This window comes from Lampetra planeri, chromosome 4, assembly GCF_965212315.1.
Source record: "Lampetra planeri chromosome 4, kcLamPlan1.2.h2, whole genome shotgun sequence".
Taxonomy (NCBI): domain Eukaryota; kingdom Metazoa; phylum Chordata; class Hyperoartia; order Petromyzontiformes; family Petromyzontidae; genus Lampetra; species Lampetra planeri.
Genome location: NC_136110.1, coordinates 1,395,650 through 1,413,951, shown reverse-complemented (window position 1 = coordinate 1,413,951; position 18,302 = coordinate 1,395,650). Strand labels below are relative to the sequence as shown.

Here is an 18,302-nt window from a genome sequence, read left to right as displayed (position 1 = left end):
GTCCCGAAGCCGGCGAGAGAGGGCACTGATGATGGTGCAGCAGATAGGAGGCACACACATTCCTTGAGGGATAGAGACGATGGGAAGAAGCTCCAGAGAAGAGGAACGTTTAGACCTGCGTGCGTGGCGTGGATGAGAGCGGAAACGGGGCAGTCTCAATTCTCGACGCTGGTGGAGGCAGCAAGGTGCGAAGTTGGCTACGTAACAAGTTCAACATACACGCGTAAGAGTTCACGAAAACGACGGTCATAGCAGGAGCAACGAAAGAGCAAACAACGGTGAGAGAGGGCACAAGCCAGTGAGTGCAGGATGAGCGCAGGATCAGCATCAGCATCACCCGCTGGGCAGAGCGACAGGAGAGAATGTAATGTCCTTGAGCCTGCCTGAGATCACGATCAGCGTGCAGACGCGCATCTGGGGAACATGACGGCAGGAGCACAAATATTGACTTTCTCGAGTTCGCCTATTTTTCTCCGTGTGTTTATCAAAGACGGACGGGCGGGCACAGAAAAAATATGTTTTTGTTTTTTTAAACTCTGCTGCACAAAGAGTGACTCGCTCATTATCTTATCACACGAACGGCTCTGCCTCAAGACAGAGTCGAGACCACACCTGCTGCTTCTGCTTCTGTTGCTTCTGCTGCTGGGAACCGAGGAAGCGTGGGAACCGTGGTGTGCGACGGGGCCGCCCGGCACGACGGGGCCACCCGGCGCCATCGGGAAGTCCGCGTCTCGCCTGCACGACGCCCGCGCGTTCTGCGGACCTCACTGGGCACCGAAACGACGTACGTACGCACAAGCGCTCGCCGAGGTGCGTGGTCGCGAGGGCGATTCGAACGGCGTGAATGATCGACGTCACAACGAACGACACGTGAACGAGCACGAGAAGGGGGCGGGGGGCGTGGGTGGCAGGAGGGAAGGGGCGGGAGGAATTTCCTCCGACCAACGAGCATTGAGGAGGAGGAGGAGGTCACGACCGGACGCGAAAGAAGGTGCCCGGGCAGCCACGTGACTCACAGTCGGTTGAGCTTGTCCATGCCCAGGAAGAGCAGCTCCGGCAGAACCTGAAGCCGATTCCGGTTCAAACGCCTGCGAGGTCACCGGGTGGAGGGGCGACAGCAGTGGGGAGGGGGCAGACGGAAAAGCACGTTAAAAAGAGTTTTGTTGTTGTTGTTGTATCCGTTCAGGGTTACGACGTTTTGATGAGTGTGCGTCGCTGCTTTTATGTTCAGGCTGCCCCCATTTGCGTCAGGCCACTGTTGAGTTTGTGAAGAGCGGAGGCCACTGGGGAGACAGCGGCGGCCGGGTGTGATGCTGATCACGGCCACACCAGCCGTGCTGGCCATGCTCGGGTCTCTTCGTCTATGTGGGAGACCTTCGTCTTCACGTGAGTGGAGCGCAGGAGCGTCGGTGTACGTGCACTGACCGAGAGGTGCTCGCTTATAGCACTTGCCCCAACAGTCTACAAGGCTATATGTGCAGGGGGGGGGTCTTTGTCTTTGTATGTGAGTTTGTGTGGCACAGGCGGCGCCACTGTCAGTCATCTCAGTCAGTAAACCGTCGGCACCTGGCTCTATCCCGTGACCTCCCGCCAGCGGCGAGCCTTCCACAATTCACGTGGCCTCGAGGTGCACCTAGCCTGGTACAAGCGCCGCGGCGACGTCACCACCACTAAGTGGTAAACGAAGGTTGTTGTTGTTCTTGTTACGGACATGCAACCCGTGGGGAATTCGGTTGATCCATCTGCCAATCACAGCACGTTTGTTAAACCCATCACGCTGTGCCCCATAACAGCCATTATTCGATACAGCACATGGCCACAAAGTGCACCTAGCCTGGCACAGATGTCTTGCAGACGTGACTAAAGTGACCGTAGGCCGTTGCTGTTGCCCTTCTGTGTTCAGCTTTGGTATTTCATACATTTATATTAAAACCATATTGTCCAAAAAGTCCACTGATTTTTTTCACCTCTGTTTTCTTCGGCTCTAATTTCCTGTAAAATAAAGAAACTCCAGAAGTTCAAGGGGAAAGGTACAAGCACACACAAAGGCAAAGATCCCCCGTATAGCCTTGGCAGACTTTTGGGTGAAGTGCTGTTAGCGAGCACCACCTATGAAGGCCGGAACGCACTCATATACACACACACAAGTATACACACAAGTACAAAAATCCCCCGTATAACCTTAACAGACTGTCTGGGAAAGTGCTGTTCATGAGTAGCACCTATGAAGTTTGGCATTGCACACACACACATACACATACAAACACAGAGACAAAGATCCCCCATATAGACTACACAGACTGCAGGGGCAAGTCCTATTAGCGACAATCACCTGCACACACAGACACACGCGCGCGCTCGCGTGTGTGTGTCTGTGTGTGAGCATTGCGGGCGGGCAGGGGTGGGGCCGCTGTGATGTTCACACGACCGTGATGCGTGGCGACGGCACAGTGACACTTCTCGCACAGAGCCAACGGGCGCGGCCGAGTGGCAGGCCAAAATAAACGTCGCCTTTTTGTGACATTTTACGCTTGTGTGCGGAAAAGGAAGCTCTGGAGATGAGGCTGAGCGGGGGGGCGAGGGTGGGGGTGGCGGGGGAGGGTGAGGGGGGTGAGCCGTACTGGGTGCTGATGGCACAGTGGACTCACAATGAGCTGCACATCATTATAATAAGAATTATTATTTTTAGCACATTTACAAAAAGGAAAATGCACGATCCACTGTGGCCCAAGTTTCACGGGGCAAAGTGAGTGGATTTAGTTCGCTCAATGCCACGCGCGAGGAAAGGGCTAACTTTTACTTGAGAGGAAAAGTTCATCATTAGCAGCATCATCATCGTTGTCAGCCATGCTCAATCCACCGCCGGACGTAGCGTGGGCCTCGCCAAATCTTCGCTGCCTCTCGCGATCCTGCGCGCTTGCTTGTAGCGACGATGTCAGTGCTGGTCGTGGTAGAGGGAACAAGAGGATTGTCGAGGGCGGTGGTTCCCAACATTTATATGGACGACTGTCCCCCTTGTTGAATTGTTTCTCGCGGCTCCCATCAATAAATGTACGAGTAATGATCGTCAATAATGTAAGCACATTAAACACAACGAATGTGACAGTCTTAAGGCGCATTTATAAATGGCCTCACGTACCCGCTGCCTCGTAGCCCCGGTTGAGAACCCCTGCTCCCGGGGTGAAGCTACCGAGCTGCATCGCGAGCGGAGAAGAACACACCGAGGTGCGATTTATTTGAATTTTGAGATTGAAGCGCACGTAAGTGAGCACGTACTGTCACAACTTCTTCACTACGAGAGCCACATACATCTGAGTTAGTTGTACAATGTTGGGGGAAATTATTCTGACATTTGTCTTTCAGAGCTTTAAAAAACAAATGTTATCGTCCCAATTGTTTTGTGCTTTCATTCACCACATCGCGAGCTAAATAATCGTGACTAATCGTCGATGCGTCAGCCCCGCCGCCCCCCCCTCCCCTCATCGCTGTCTCTACGAGTGACATTAATCGATGACGGCCCCCTCTAGTGGCCACGCACAGACTCGCGACGCCGTCGTCTGCCGCTTTGGCAGGCTCTTTCAAGACTCGACGTTTCAGCCAGATGACCTTACTCGGGAATTGATGTGATATTTTAGGGCACGAGTTAACCTCGTGGATTATCAAAAGCGGTGGTGTTCATGGTACTGTGGAATGTGTCTCAGACTCGAGTGGTGCACTGAAGGCTTCTAAAATACTCGCGTCACGTGAAAGTGTCAGGAGTTGCCATGTTGCCGTTGTTGTTACATAAGTGTGTGCGGCCCCTTCGCCAGTCAACTTGTGGAATACAATAAATACTTTTTTTTTAAAGCCCTTCCCACGCCGTGAGTCGTCGAGGTCGTTTGACCATACTTCACCGCACTGGTCAGAGTGGGTTGGTGAAGGGACGGTTCGAGAACCGGTGCAGATATCCCGCCCCCCCCCACACGCCCCACACACATGAACCCTGCCTGACAACAGGCGTTATCACCACAGATTGACATTACAGGCAAGTGGCCCTACCTGCTGGTATAACTTCTTCATCAACATAGCACCATTGCCGTAACTTACAAATAGCCAGGGTCAGTGTAGGCCCGAGGCTTCGTGCCACTGCGGCTATTCCGTACCAACGTGTCAAACAGCTCGGGCGAAGTCGAGACTTGGGTCTCCATATCGCCCTGCTCAACAAATGTGCCTCCCACTGGGGGCTGCCCCATGTGCCAGCTGAAGTCAAGTTTCGCGGCAAGAGGGAATTCATTCGCTGCAACTGTCGGTGGTGCTGGGGCCATCGTGGTGGCCGTGCCAGCGTCGTCGACGTCGGTTATGACGACGACGACGATGGTGCGATGGCAAAGATAAAGAATCCCCCATCATAGCCTTGACAGACTGTTGGGGCAAGTGCTGTTAACGGGCACCGATGAAGTCCGGCACGGCACACGAGGGGCTGCGTGGTCAGCACGACGCTTAGCGAACACGGGTTCACGGTCAACGTGGCCAGCGCCACTCGTTCCGTCTCGGAGAGTTTTGTGGGACCCTGCGGGGCTGGTGGGGGGGGGGTAGCGACAGGGGAGTGGTGGGCGTCGTCATCGGATCGCCCTCTCGACAAGAAACAAAAGCGATAGACGCCCGCACGCCGAACATCCCCTGGGGTTGCCGGACGCAGCAACGGAGCGACGCTCGAACGCAGCGCGGAGGGCATCGTCACTCTAACACATGAACGCAGCGCGGAGGGCATCGTCACTCTAACACATGAACGCAGCGCGGAGGGCATCGTCACTCTAACACATGAACGCAGCGCGGAGGGCATCGTCACTCTAACACATGAACGCAGCGCGGAGGGCATCGTCACTCTAACACATGAACGCAGCGCGGAGGGCATCGTCACTCTAACACATGAACGCAGCGCGGAGGGCATCGTCACTAACACATGAACGCAGCGCGGAGGGCATCGCCACTCTAACACATGAACGCAGCGCGGAGGGCATCGTCACTCTAACACATGAATGCAGCGCGGAGGGCATCGTCACTCTAACACATGAACGCAGCGCGGAGGGCATCGTCACTCTAACACATGAACGCAGCGCGGAGGGCATCGCCACTCTAACACATGAACGCAGCGCGGAGGGCATCGTCACTCTAACACATGAACGCAGCGCGGAGGGCATCGTCACTCTAACACATGAACGCAGCGCGGAGGGCATCGTCACTCTAACACATGAACGCAGCGCGGAGGGCATCGTCACTAACACATGAACGCAGCGCGGAGGGCATCGCCACTCTAACACATGAACGCAGCGCGGAGGGCATCGTCACTCTAACACATGAACGCAGCGCGGAGGGCATCGTCACTCTAACACATGAACGCAGCGCGGAGGGCATCGTCACTCTAACACATGAACGCAGCGCGGAGGGCATCGTCACTCTAACACATGAACGCAGCGCGGAGGGCATCGTCACTCTAACACATGAACGCAGCGCGGAGGGCATCGCCACTCTAACACATGAACGCAGCGCGGAGGGCATCGCCACTCTAACACATGAAGACCGCTCAGCAGCAGGAAGACAAATCAGCACGCGCTCGCTCTCACGCTCCAGACTCGAGCAGAAGCCGTGCAGAGGGATGCACGGGTGGGGTGGTGGTAGTGGTGGGTTTCTTTAATTATTATTGTTATTATTAATTAATAATGCCCACTGCTTCCAGGATGTTGCAAGGGAAAGGAACAATTTCCATAACAAGCGTTGGCTCGCCGCCAAATGCTTGGGCTGTTGAGTGGTGAGTGGGTGGGGGGGCGTTTCGACCCCGAGATGAGATCCCGCTCCGCTCGCACGGAAAGTGGATTTGGGACAATGGCGCAGCGCGCGCTCTCGAGTGCGCAGGCGCTGCGATTGCACCAGGGGCTAGGGGCTGGAGGGGCCCGGGCTATGAGTAAGAAATTGTGGGGGGATATGGTGAGGGGGGGGTTAATTTTATTCCCTGCACCAGGGACCACACTGGTGCACAACAATAACACAGCCGCCGCCAATGACACCACCGACGGCAATGTCTTCACAGCACTTGTACCAGGCTAGGTGCACTTTGATCAAAGACAAAGATGCCCCATCTAGCCTGAACAGACTGTTGGGGCAAGTGCCTTTAGCGAGCACCTATGAAGGCCGGCACGGCACACGAGGGGGTGGGTGGCCAGCACCACGCCCGGCCGCCTTAGTTTCCCGAGTGGCGATGTTTATACACCGCACCAGGTGCTCATTTGAGTCCGAGTCGACCTAGGGGAGGCTCAGGACCGGTTCAGATAATCGTAACTGCTGTTCGCTGTGAGCGGGAATGAAACTCTGGTCGGCAGGTTCGTCGCGCAGCGCCCTAACCGCTACACTGCCGCAAATACGCACGCACACGCAATGTACGTGGCACCCCTACCTACACGCACCTATTCAGAGAAGCGTTCCACCACTACACACAGACACCCCTACACATACCTACCTACCTACACACCCCTATATACGCGCACACACAACCTGGCTGACCGGCAGCCGAAAGAATGAACTTAACCAGAGTAGATTTCACGCAACGTTCTCTGCTCAATCAACACCGGGTTCCGGGACATAGAGCAAAGGGGAGCAGAGGGTGAGGGTAGGGGGGGGGATAGGGGAAGAAGGTGGAGGCAGGCGAGTGCGGGAGAGACAGAGGAGGAAGAGGGGGAGAGAGACAGGGAGAGAGCAGAAGATGTGGTCGGGGAGAGGAGGGAGAAAAGTGGTGAGCCGGAGAGAGGGAGGGAGAAGAAGAGAGTTCGAGAGAGGAAGGCGATGGAAAGACCGTGGAGAGAGTGAGAGACAAAGAAAAGAGAGAGAGAGAGAAGCCAGGAGAGAGGGAGAGCAGGGAGAGAAGAAGCGGAGAGGGAGGAGAGAGATTACTGAGGGAGCAACAGAGGCGAGAGGGAGAGGCGAGAGAGAGGAGAGAGAGCGAACACGGAGGGAAGAAAGGGAGAGCCGGGGAGAGGGAGGAGAGGGATGCGAAGTCGGTGTAGACACTAGAGAGAGAGAGGGGGGGGGGTGCAGGGAGAGCGAGGGGCGTCTGTGAAGGGAGGAGGAGGAGGAGGTCATTCGGTGTTTAATAAGCGAGGCCGCGCAAGACGCGACGTGACCTGTGGACTCCCGACAGCCGCAGGAACAAGCGAGAGAATGTTGAAATGTTTAGAGAGGGAGGTCTGGAAAGGAAATTGATTTTTCTCTCCGTTTGAGAGAAAATGAATGAAGGAGGTGCAGGGATTCTGTCTTCCTTTCACCCCCTCCTTATCCACCCCCCCCACCCCCCCTCTTCATTTCGCGAAAGTTTTGCATTCCACGGCCGCTGACGTTGTCAGCTCGCGAACACGCGCTGAGCACACACCATCATCGCGGTGCCGTCCTGGGGTGGGGGGGGCGGCGGGGGGGGTGAGAAAGACCCCACAGATGCCTTCCCCTACCGTCAAACTCTCGCTGCTGCTCGGCGAGCCGCGTTGAGCTGCGTGCGTTGAACTTCTTTCGCACCACCCTACGTAGCCAATCGGAGGTGCGGCGGAGGAGGGAGGGGGTAGAAAGCGGTAACGACGGCGGTGGTGCTCGCCACACGCCGCGGCTCCCGTCGGCGCGTTCGTCGCGGCCGAAGGCCGGGATCGTCGTAACGCCGGCTTCGATTCACCGTTTCAACTGGGCCTTCAGGACTGTACAGCCAGAGCCAGTTGCTGTCGCAAGACAGTTGGCGTCTTCAGGGGCGTCTCTCAAGTGGCTAAAAACCATTGATCTCCCGTATAGCCTCAACAGATTGTAGAGGCAAGTGCTGATAGCGAGCAGGACCTATGAAAGCCGGCACACGGTACACGAGGGGGTGCGTGGGCAGTAGCAACGTCCGGCCGTCTTTGTCTCCCCAGTGGCGATGTTTACACACCGCACCAGGTACTCGTTTAAGGCCGAGCCGACCGAGTGGAGGCCCAGGACCGGTTCAGATACTCGTCGCTGGCGTTGGTGGCCGTGAGCGGGAATCGAACTAGGGTCGTTGGGTTTTTGGCGCAGTATGTTAACTGCTGCACCACCACTCCCCTCAATGGAACTCTGGTCGGCACCCTGAGTTGGAGTCCAGGCTTAAAGGTTGTTGCTATCTCTGTAACGATTCAAGAGGAAAGGCCAAGTTCTCTCAAATTACTCTTTTTTTCTCTCAAATTGTGCCTTGTTTAAACTGAGCCACATGTTGCATTATGCATTTACAGGTATTGCCGTCTTGTATAACGCGGCCCGCGTTAATATTACCCGAATGTTCCTGTGCATGAAATGTTTACAGGTCTTGCCATTCTATATAACTTGTAACTGAGGTTTAGGGTTTACATTACACCTACGCGATGATTCGTGTTTTAAATAATTTGGCCCTCGTTGTAGAGATCACATTGTTTACGAGGCCGATCACTTTTTCCTAACTCTGCTCTTTCTGTCCAGCCGTAAACGCGTGGCTTTCCTCCCCCCCCCGGCCCCCCCTCGAACGTATCCATTCTCTGCGCAGCACACGCTCAAGCAAACACGGTGCTGGCAGTCAAATTGCAATGGGACAGAGAGACAGCGTGCATCCCAGTGTTCCCGTCCCCTTGAAGGCACCAGCCGACAGCGCACAGCCAAGGTCGTCGTGACCTGCCTCTCCAGGGAAGTCTGCTAATGTTGTCCTCATTTACATTTGATTGGTGGTGGGGGGAGGGGCCCGGGGGGGGCGGTAATGGGGAGCGGGGGGGGGCTCCGAAGCCAACGGGGCAGAAGTTGGGAACGCTGCAGAGTGCGGTGGTGACTGGAAGGAGAGGATGGAGTTTGGGAGCAGAATCAAAATGTTAAGCAAATGAACCAATTATGCTGTATTGTGTTATTTAATTGCATTACTGGGTTAATTGGGGAATGCTCTGCAGGACTGACCTGTGGTATTTTAAGAGCCCAGGTCTCATCTTGTCTGCCTGCACTGCTCCTCCCGTCGGCCTGCATTGGGTCTGAGCTGTGACTGCCGCTCGCAATGCTCAACTGACCCTTGGGGTAAAGCTCTCCTCCTCCTCCTCTTTCACAGCCCCGAGTCAGTCTGCCAGTGGTGGAAATTCCACGTCCATATGGCGGAGTCAAGTCTATCCACGTGACAACCACTGTTGACTTCCCCAACAAAGTGTTACTCGTTTCACTGACCCTGAGAAATAATGGGCAGAGTGAACCCGGCCCGGACCCTTTCCCACCCAGTGTCATCGTCTCTTGTGCTGTCACTCATCGGCCTGCCTCACTACCCCCACATTCACAACCTACTCACCCTCTCATCAACCTCCGTCCACGCACGCACACACGCACGTACGCAAGCACGCATGCACACACGCACGCACGCACCCGCTCGCTCACGCCAAACTGGTGGGGGGGCGGGGAAGGGCAGCATCGCCGCAGTGGTTTTGTTTGCCCCACAGCGAACTACGAACCAGGTAGACTTGAGTTCGATTCCCAGCCACGGCTAACGTCAGCGGCAACCGTTCGTGGCTCCCTCCAGCTTCCCCGACCCGTGCTGGGCCCGCACAGTAAAGCGTGACCCATCGACCCCCACGGTCCACCCCCACGGTACATATATACGTATTGGCTAAAGGCCATCTGTGTTTGAGTGGTGGAGTAACGGGGATGCGTGTAAGGCCTCTGCTACTCACAGTCTGTCCAGCTCCTTCAGGTCGTTGAATGAGCCCCTCTCGATGGTCGTGATTTGATTCTCCATCAGGTGCCTGCGACGGGGAGGGAGGGGGGGGGTCGACACCGGAGCGGCGGGTCAACGGCGAGAGATGCTGGGGAGGGCGCAAACACACGTGGGGGCGGGGGGGGGTGCTTTGTGTCGCCACCGTCAACGCGCGCAGTGCGCAAGCGACTCTACGTGAGTTTGCTAGGTCGATCAGCGCGGCCGGCTACGTACTGTGCAAAAGAAGTTCAACATACGTAAGTACATTAACGCGCTGAGATCCACGCGGTGCAGGTCGCGAGGACCCGATATTTATATTACAACAAAAAAACCCTCTGTCTCTCCTAAGTTATTATCACGGTTACATTTGTCTACCACAGGAGAGGATCACTGAGCATCGAGCCTCTTGCTGCTAAGCTTTAGAGTCGGGGGCAATGGTGGTATGTCTACATCAGAAGGACAGATCGAGGACAGACATGGGATCGATGACTAGTCACATGAGTGGATGGGTGAGTGAGCGAGCGAATTACATGAGTGAGGAGCGGGTCGCATGAACGGGTGATTAGTGAGTCGAGCGAGTAGCTAATTCCATGAGTGAGTAGCTAATCGCATGAGTGAGTGAGCGAGTCGCGTGAGTGAGTGAGCGAGCGAGTGAGTGAGTGAGGGTAGAGTGTGCCCTTACAAAACACGGAGGTTCCTTAAACCCGCGAAGTCCGTCTTGCCAAGCCTCGTGATGTTGTTCGCGTTCAAATCGCTGCAACAAAAATACATCAACAACACCGATTTAGTTTTTTGTTGTAATAAACAATCGTCGAATCACGGTTGCTTGTTTAAACGCAGCGAGAAATCAACGGATGAATCCACGGGCCCGGGATTAGTCGAGGGGCCAGGCCAGATGTAGGGACCACCTAAGGTAGAGCAGCACCATCTTGAGTCGCATCGATCTTATTATTGTTATTCTTTGAATGGCAAAATTCGAGTGAATGATTGACTCGTTTCAAACGCTCATCACTTCACTCACCGTTGTGAGCCACACTCAGAGACTGTCATCAGAGACTGGAGTGATGCCACCTCGGTTGGTACCGTTAAGTGAAATCTGTTTAATTTGTATTCCGGACTCGCGGACTAATGGTGTCCCTTGCAGCGAGTGCCTTGCTGTGTTGTCAGAAGCAGAATGTTTATTTACATTGGAGGACTTCGATGAGCTATGAAGCTCTTCATCACAGATGTCCAGTCGGGACGGGTCATCACATTACAACAACAAACTGTACAACAAACACGAGAAGAGTGCAAAGTAGAAGAAAGGTAAAAAAAAAAATCGCCCTAAAAAACAATTGTACGAGCACAACAAAGAGAACTCCCACCCACTCCGCCATTCACTCTGCCTTAAAACATTAAAACAAATCCATATCCACTTGGAGGCAGGGGGCTGCGGGCGGGGGAGTGGTGGCGCAGCGGTTAGCACGTCGCGCAATGAACCCCACGATGACCAGAGATCGATTCCCCAGCCACGGCTGACGCGTCAGTGGCGAATGATATCTCATGAGAATGTTTATTTGGAATCCTGGAGGAATCCGATGAGCTACGAAGCACTTTTTCACAGATATCCGAATACGTCCTGCTGCCATCTGCTGTCTGCTACTACTCTCCAACCACGTGACAACCGGTTTCACACGCGGCGGTCACCCATCCAGGCGATGTCCAGGCTCAACCCCTGCTTAGCTTCCGAGAAACTGGCGAGATGAGAGAGGGGGGCGTGACCTTTCGGGGTGAAATTGTGTCACGTGATTTAAGATTTTGAATCACGTTTCCACCATGGGGGTCTGATGTTCCTCGACTGTGAAACAGCGAATATAAATCTCTACTCCTGGAGGAGAGGAGCAACGGCACTGCGGAGGGAATTCCACGTGGGTAACGTGTGTTCGTGACAACGAAGATCCCCCGTTCGTTCTTGCAGTCAGTCGGGGCAAGCGCTGACGTGTACGTACGCTTGCACACTGCGCGTTGTACTCATTGAAGGCTGAGTCGACCTAGAGAAGGGACCAGTTCAGATATCAACTCGCCACCGATGTTATCCGTGGCCCGGAATCGAACTGCAGGTCGCCGGGTTCACAGCGCAGTGCGCCAACTATTGCGTTACTGCTCCCAATACCCATAATTATATACACACACACATATCCGTATGTTCACATAGACATTCACATATACACCCATAAACATACACGCACAGATACGCACACACACATACAAAGACAAACATCCTCCCGAGAGCCTTAACAGACTGTTGGGCCAGGTGCTGTTAGCTCACACAGATACGCACACAGATACGTGCAGATACGTCCACGCAGATCGATACAAGCAGATCGATACACATGCCGCTTTACACTCTGCTACGAACCTCCAGCCAGGGACTTCACATGCCCGGCGAATGTTCTGGGCTTCCCCTAGGTTAACTCAGCCTTCAACCGAGTATTTAGTGCGGTGTGGAAACATCAGCACTGGGGAGACAAAGGCGGACCGGGCAGTGGTGTTTACCACAACACTCGCTCGTACGCAGTGCCGGCCTTCATAGGTGCTAATGCTCGCTAACAGCTCTTGCCTCCCCCCCGACAGTCTGCTAAGGCTATACGGGGAACCTTTGTCTTTGCATCGGTGCCACTGTTAGTGGGGGGGGGTCTCGGTGCCTCGGGGGAGTCGAGGCGACCCCCTCGCTGAGCCCCACCCCACCACCCCCCACCCCACAACACCCCCCCCCCCGCTGGGAACACGGCCACACTATAAGGGGGGAGGGGGAAGTGGGCAGGCAATTATTTAACACATCTCATCAAACACAAACATTTGAAGTCGCACACAAACCCGAATTAAAAACCCACTTATCCGCATTCATCATTCACTGCCTATGCAACACGTAGAATTTTGTTTTTATGTGTATGTAAAATGACGTTTCGCGCAATGGCCCTTCTGCAGAGCTCCAAATTACATGTGTGTGTGTTGCTATGACTCGGACCAATGTGCATGTTGTCCATTCAGCATTGGCGATGTGATTTTCGTCTTGTTGCTGCTCTGCCATGCCACCAAGGTCAACAATGGGTGTAGGTGATCGCGAACAGCACTTGCCCCAGCGATGTGTTAAGGCTACATGGGGGACCTGTGTCTTTGGCATGCACGTGTGAGCGATGCGGACACGCGGAGCGACACACACACTGACACCAAACATACAAAGACACACACGGAGATACAAGACAAACACAAAGATCCCCCGTATAGCCTGAACCGACTGTTGGGGCAAGTGCTGTTAACGAGCACCTATGAAGGCCGGCACGGCACACGAGATAGTGGGTGGCCAGCACCACGCCCGGCCGCCTTTGTCTCTCCAGTGACGATGTTTACACACCGCACTCAATACTCATTCGAGGCTGAATCGACCTAGGGGAGGCCCAGGACCGGTTCAGATAATCGTCACTGGTGTTGGCCTGGGTCGTAGCGCAGCGCGCTAACCGCTGCACTACCGCTCCCCGCAAATACAAACAAAGACAAAGATCACCCATGTAGCCTGTATAGACTGTTGGGGAAAGTGCTATTCGCTATGACCGATGGAAGCCACCACGGCTCACGAAAGTGGGTGACATCCTCCAGCAGCGCGCGCGGTCCGGGACTGCCTTTGTCTCCCCAAAGCTAGCCTCTACACATATATCTCGCCGGCTACTCGTTTTAGGCTGAGTAGACCTAGGGGAGGCCCGGGACAGCGTTCTGTTGACGCCTACCGCTCGCAAACTCCGCTCACAGCAACTGGCAGTCTATACAAGGCAGTCTATACAAGGCAGTCTATACAAGGCAACAACTTTTGGTGGAAACCCGCGATCTTCGCGTTTACTACAAATCACGGCCGTCCGTCTCGTTTCGGCGTCTTCAATCGAGTCTCAGAAGCCTGAAACGAGGGTTCAAAGTTAGGGCCACCATCCCCCCCCCCCACCCCCCGCGGCCCCCTAACTGAGCCCCCCACAAGAGAATGCTTTGATGTGAACGAATGTTGAGACACTGCACTGCTCTGCACATATATTACACAGGCAGGGCTTGTCTGAGCGCGCTATCTGTTTAGACAATTGAGCTGTGGGTAGCCGAGCGGTGAGCGCGCCGCGGCTACGTACCCATTCCCCCCGCCGCCCACGGCCACCAATACCCCGTGACGATTATCTGAACCCGGTCCTGGGCTTCCCCTAGGTCGACTCGGCCTCAAATTCTGTACCCGCTGCCCACGTGTAAACATCGCCACGAGGGAGACAAAGGCGGCCGGGCGTGGTGCTGGCCACCGGACCTCCCTCGTGCGCCGTGGGCAGGCCTTCATAATTGCTACTCGCTCAGAGCACTTGCCCCAACAGTCTGTTAAGGCTACACGGGGGATCTTTGTCTCTTACGCAACGAACCCGCGCGGTTCGATTGCAGGCCACGGATCACATCGCGTGGCGGATCGGAATCTGAACCCGCGCTGGGCCCTCCCCCAGGTCCACTCGGCCTTAAATGAGTATCTGCTGCGGTGTGTGTGTGGACATAAAGAACTGGGGAGACAAAGGCGACCGGGCGTGGTGTTCGCCATACGTCGCTCTCTTTCGCCGGGTGCTCGCTAACAGCACCAACATCTGCACCGGGCTTCCCCTAGATCAACTCAGCCTTCAATCAGCAGCCGAAGCGGTCGGTGTTGCGCATTGTGTGTTCGGAGAGATTACGAGAGACTGGGAAGCGCATGACGGTGGCGGTGGTGGTGGTGGCGTTAAGCACTTGCCTACTCCTAGGTCGACTCAACCTTAAATAGGTACCTGGGAAGGAGTCTAAAGCAGCATCATCAGCAGCAGCGGCGTCGATGGCTCTCGCTAGCAGCGCTTGCCCCCAACAGTCTGGCAAGGCTGTCGTCGGGGGTGACCTTCACAGATCCCCCCTACAACCTTTGCCGGACTGTTGGGGGAAGTGCTGCGAGCGAGCACCTGCGAAATTGCGCACACAGCGCACGAGGTGGCGAGTGGCCAACACCACGCCCGGCCGCCTTTGTCTCCCTCGTGGCGATGTGTTTGGCATCCCACTCAATTTGACGGCTGGCCGAGTCGAACTCGTGGAGGAACCCAAGAGCGGTAACATATCCTCGTCACTGGCCGGGTTCCGTAGCGCAGCGCGCTAACTGCTGCGCCACCGCTCCCCGTACGTACATGCGCACACCACGCACACCACGCTCATAAAACAAGGACAAACGGATGACAACACTGTGACATCTTCCGTAAACAAGACCGGGCGTGGGGGGGGGGTTACGTGGGCGAGTGATTCCGCACAGATGCGTAGTGAACGAGGAAGTCGCCGCCACCACCATCATCATCATCGTCATCGTAATTCATCACCATCACAGTGCGCATGTTGTCATCGTCATCACCATTGTGTGCACGTGAGGCTCGTGTGATGAATGGATACTTGCACACATACCCCCCCCCCCACCATCACGAACCACGCACGTACCCCTCCTCTATCTCTCTCCGTGTATCGCTCTCCTCTGTTCATTTAAATTACGACCTCAAACCATCGCGTCTGGATTCGCGAGGGGGTGGCTACGGCGTTGTGGAGGCCTTCATCTAGCAGTGGATAAGACCACGGATCAACAATAATGGTGGTGATGATGCTGAATGGTAATCAATAATTAAAACATTTCAAAACGTCGAGATTTTTTTCTGTATAAATACGTTGCGTGGTGATGATGATTGTACCTGGGCGGATACAGGCGCTACCAATTAATCTGTCTGTGCGCGCGTATGTCTGCAACTAAAATGACTGCCAGCAGAATCGAGCCCAATGCGCCCCATCTCGAAAGCTAAGCAGCGATTCGGAGTCTAATTTGGAGTCTGATTTATGAGTCTGATTCGGGGTCTGATTCGCGGTCTGATTCGGGGTCTGTTTCGGGGTCTGATTTGTGGTCTAATTTGGGGTCTGATTTGTGGTCTGATTTGGGGTCTGATTCGGAGTCTGATTTGGGGTCTGATTTGTGGTCTGATTCGGAGTCTGATTCGGAGTCTGATTTGGGGTCTGATTTGTGGTCTGATTCGGGGTCTGATTCGGGGTCTGATTTGGGGTCTGATTCGGAGTCTGATTCGGAGTCTGACTTGGGGTCTGATCTGGGGTCTGATTTGGGGTCTGATTTGGGGTTTGATTTGCACTTGGACTGGAACCTGCCTGAGAACCATCAGGTGTAGTGTCGAGAGAGAGAATTATCGAGCGGCACGGTCTGCTTGGCCACCAGGGCATTCCGGCAGGAGCGATGGATTCTTGAATCGATCGGTGCTGAGCGCGCGGAGTGTGTGGGCGCATCGTGTGAGTTGCTGAGGTTCACTCCGATTCTCTCCGACACGCACAATGCCAAACTCTCTTAATGAGTAGAATTGACCAACACATTTACAGTGTCGCAACATCCACCTGCAAACGAGCCTTGAGACTCAGTAAAGCCTTCCGAGGTAACTAAAGGTCGTCGCCGCTGTTGGAGTAAAACACCTCCACGGCAGCCGCAATTGCCGCTATCTTAAAACGCTGTTTGCACAACAATCAGATATTATTTCCAGCTACCTGTAACCCCTATCATCATTCATTATCAATACTGTGCTTTTGCTAATCTAACGCTGGATGGAGGTCTTTTCACACCGTGTCTGTCATGGGGGGGGGGGAGTTTTTGACCATACTTCCCCACGCTGTATCAGAACTATTTATTGGAGGAATATGATTTTGACATGGGTAGTGGAATCAGTCCGACACGCTTGTAATCTACTTCAACTGATCATTGATGCATTCAACTGATATTCTCCATCATCATCATCTTCAGCAACACCAGCAATGATCAATCCATCGCTGGATGAAGGTTTCCCCAAGTCTCCGCCATTCCCGACTGTCCTCATTAAATTGTAACAACGCCACGTACGTTCCCATATGAACAAACATACACCATGGCCAAGCCACAGCGGGAATAATCAATCTCAAATCCGGAGCACAACACCCACGTCTAATACTTGCAAGTGGAATACTCAGTATTGTTCAAACTTAAGACCGAAGTTACACAGCATCTACCGGCGGGGATCATCGACACATACGGTATACATGTACAACCCACGTGTCAATAATCCACTGCTGGATGAGGGCTTACCCACGCCGTGGGGATCGTGGGAAGGGAGGGAGGGGGTTATTAACCATACTTCACCACGCTGGTCATTGCCTATTGGTGAAGGAGGGTGGGGTGCCCAAAAAGGACTCGACACTCACGCCAGCGCCGCCCTGGAATGGAACTCAATTAGCCGGATTCAGAACGCGTAGCGCGCTAACCGCTGTGCCACCGCTCCACACCCCCACGTTCACTGTCACCTGTTACAAATCCTATAACCGCCCGCGGGATGAAACTAAAGGAACAGAGATGATGTGGTGATTAAAAGGGGGGGGGGTAGAGAATGTGATGGATAGGGGGGGGGGGGCCGTAGCCTGAGTTGTTAATACCAATGAGTTACAACGCCGAGGGTTCGATCCAGATTCAGGGCGTCGTGTTTGGGTTCGCGCAGAATTTCCCAAACTGCAACCCCCACGTGCCGCCACTCTCGGGGTCCTGCGTGTCCACGTCGAGCAAACGTCGCCGTGCTAACACGACCAGGGGTGAAGAGGTGCAATACGGGTCGTGGGCGATTCGTCAGATGATGGTGTTGTTTTGCGGTGTTCGTGGTGTGGATCACACCCCATCTTCTCCGTTCGGCGTTGAAAGTTGAAGTTTGCACGAATGAGGCGGTTATAATGTTTTTTTTAAAACACAACATTTATGATGATTGTTTAATTAGAGATTTAGGCGGTTAGGCGCTGCGTGCGGTTGATGATTTAGTAATTGGTTAACAGCCAATCGCTGTCTGTGACACGTGCAACACCATCGACAACAGCCCCCATTCGGTCCCGACGTGGCAGTGACGTCACCACGGAGCTTGTGCCAGGCTAGGTGCATTTTAGTTGCCACGTGAAGTGTCGAAGGCTCGCTGTGGGCAAGGAGGCCACGGGACAGACCCAGGTGCCGTGGGTTTACCGACTCAGATGACTGGCAGATGCACCACCTGTGCTCCCCATTCTGCCAAATTGCTGCGTTTTATCCGCCCGGCGCTCCGCTCGTTGTTGTGGAACACACATGGATGCAAAGACAGAGATCCCCCTATATCCTTAACAGACTTGGGGCAAGTGCTGTAAGCGAGTAGCACCTAATAAGATTAAAGCGGCACACTAGATTGTGGGTGGCTAGCACCACGCCCGGCCGCCTTTGTCTCCCCAGTGGTGAGGTTGTACACACCGCACCAGGTGCTCATTTGAGACTGAGTCGACCTCCGTGAAGACCAGAACCGACCCATATAATCACAATGTTAATGGTGGCGCAGTGCGTTAGCCGCTACGACCACAATCGTAACCCACAATCGTAATTTGAATCGGAGCTCTCCTAGTCCGGTGAAGTGAGCCACGCGTACAGGACCGGCAGACGTCTCTAACGTCGCGCCTCGAATCTGCGCCGCCGAGCCGGGGACCTGTTTACCAATCATCGGTA

At 54.5% G+C, this 18,302-nt stretch overlaps 1 protein-coding gene across 2 annotated transcripts in view; it reads right to left on the bottom strand.

Annotated features, from left to right (window-relative positions):
• The window catches only part of LOC144717550 (slit homolog 2 protein-like), a 240,246-nt gene that overhangs the window by 220,571 nt on the left and 1,373 nt on the right, over nt 1-18,302 (bottom strand). For both annotated transcript variants that reach the window (XM_078592951.1, XM_078592952.1), the window contains exons 2-4: nt 10,401-10,472; nt 9,696-9,767; nt 1,017-1,088 (exon numbers count right to left, since the gene is read on the bottom strand). In XM_078592951.1, the coding sequence (XP_078449077.1) occupies nt 1,017-1,088; nt 9,696-9,767; nt 10,401-10,472 (216 nt within the window). The remainder of the gene's footprint in view (nt 1-1,016; nt 1,089-9,695; nt 9,768-10,400; nt 10,473-18,302) is intronic.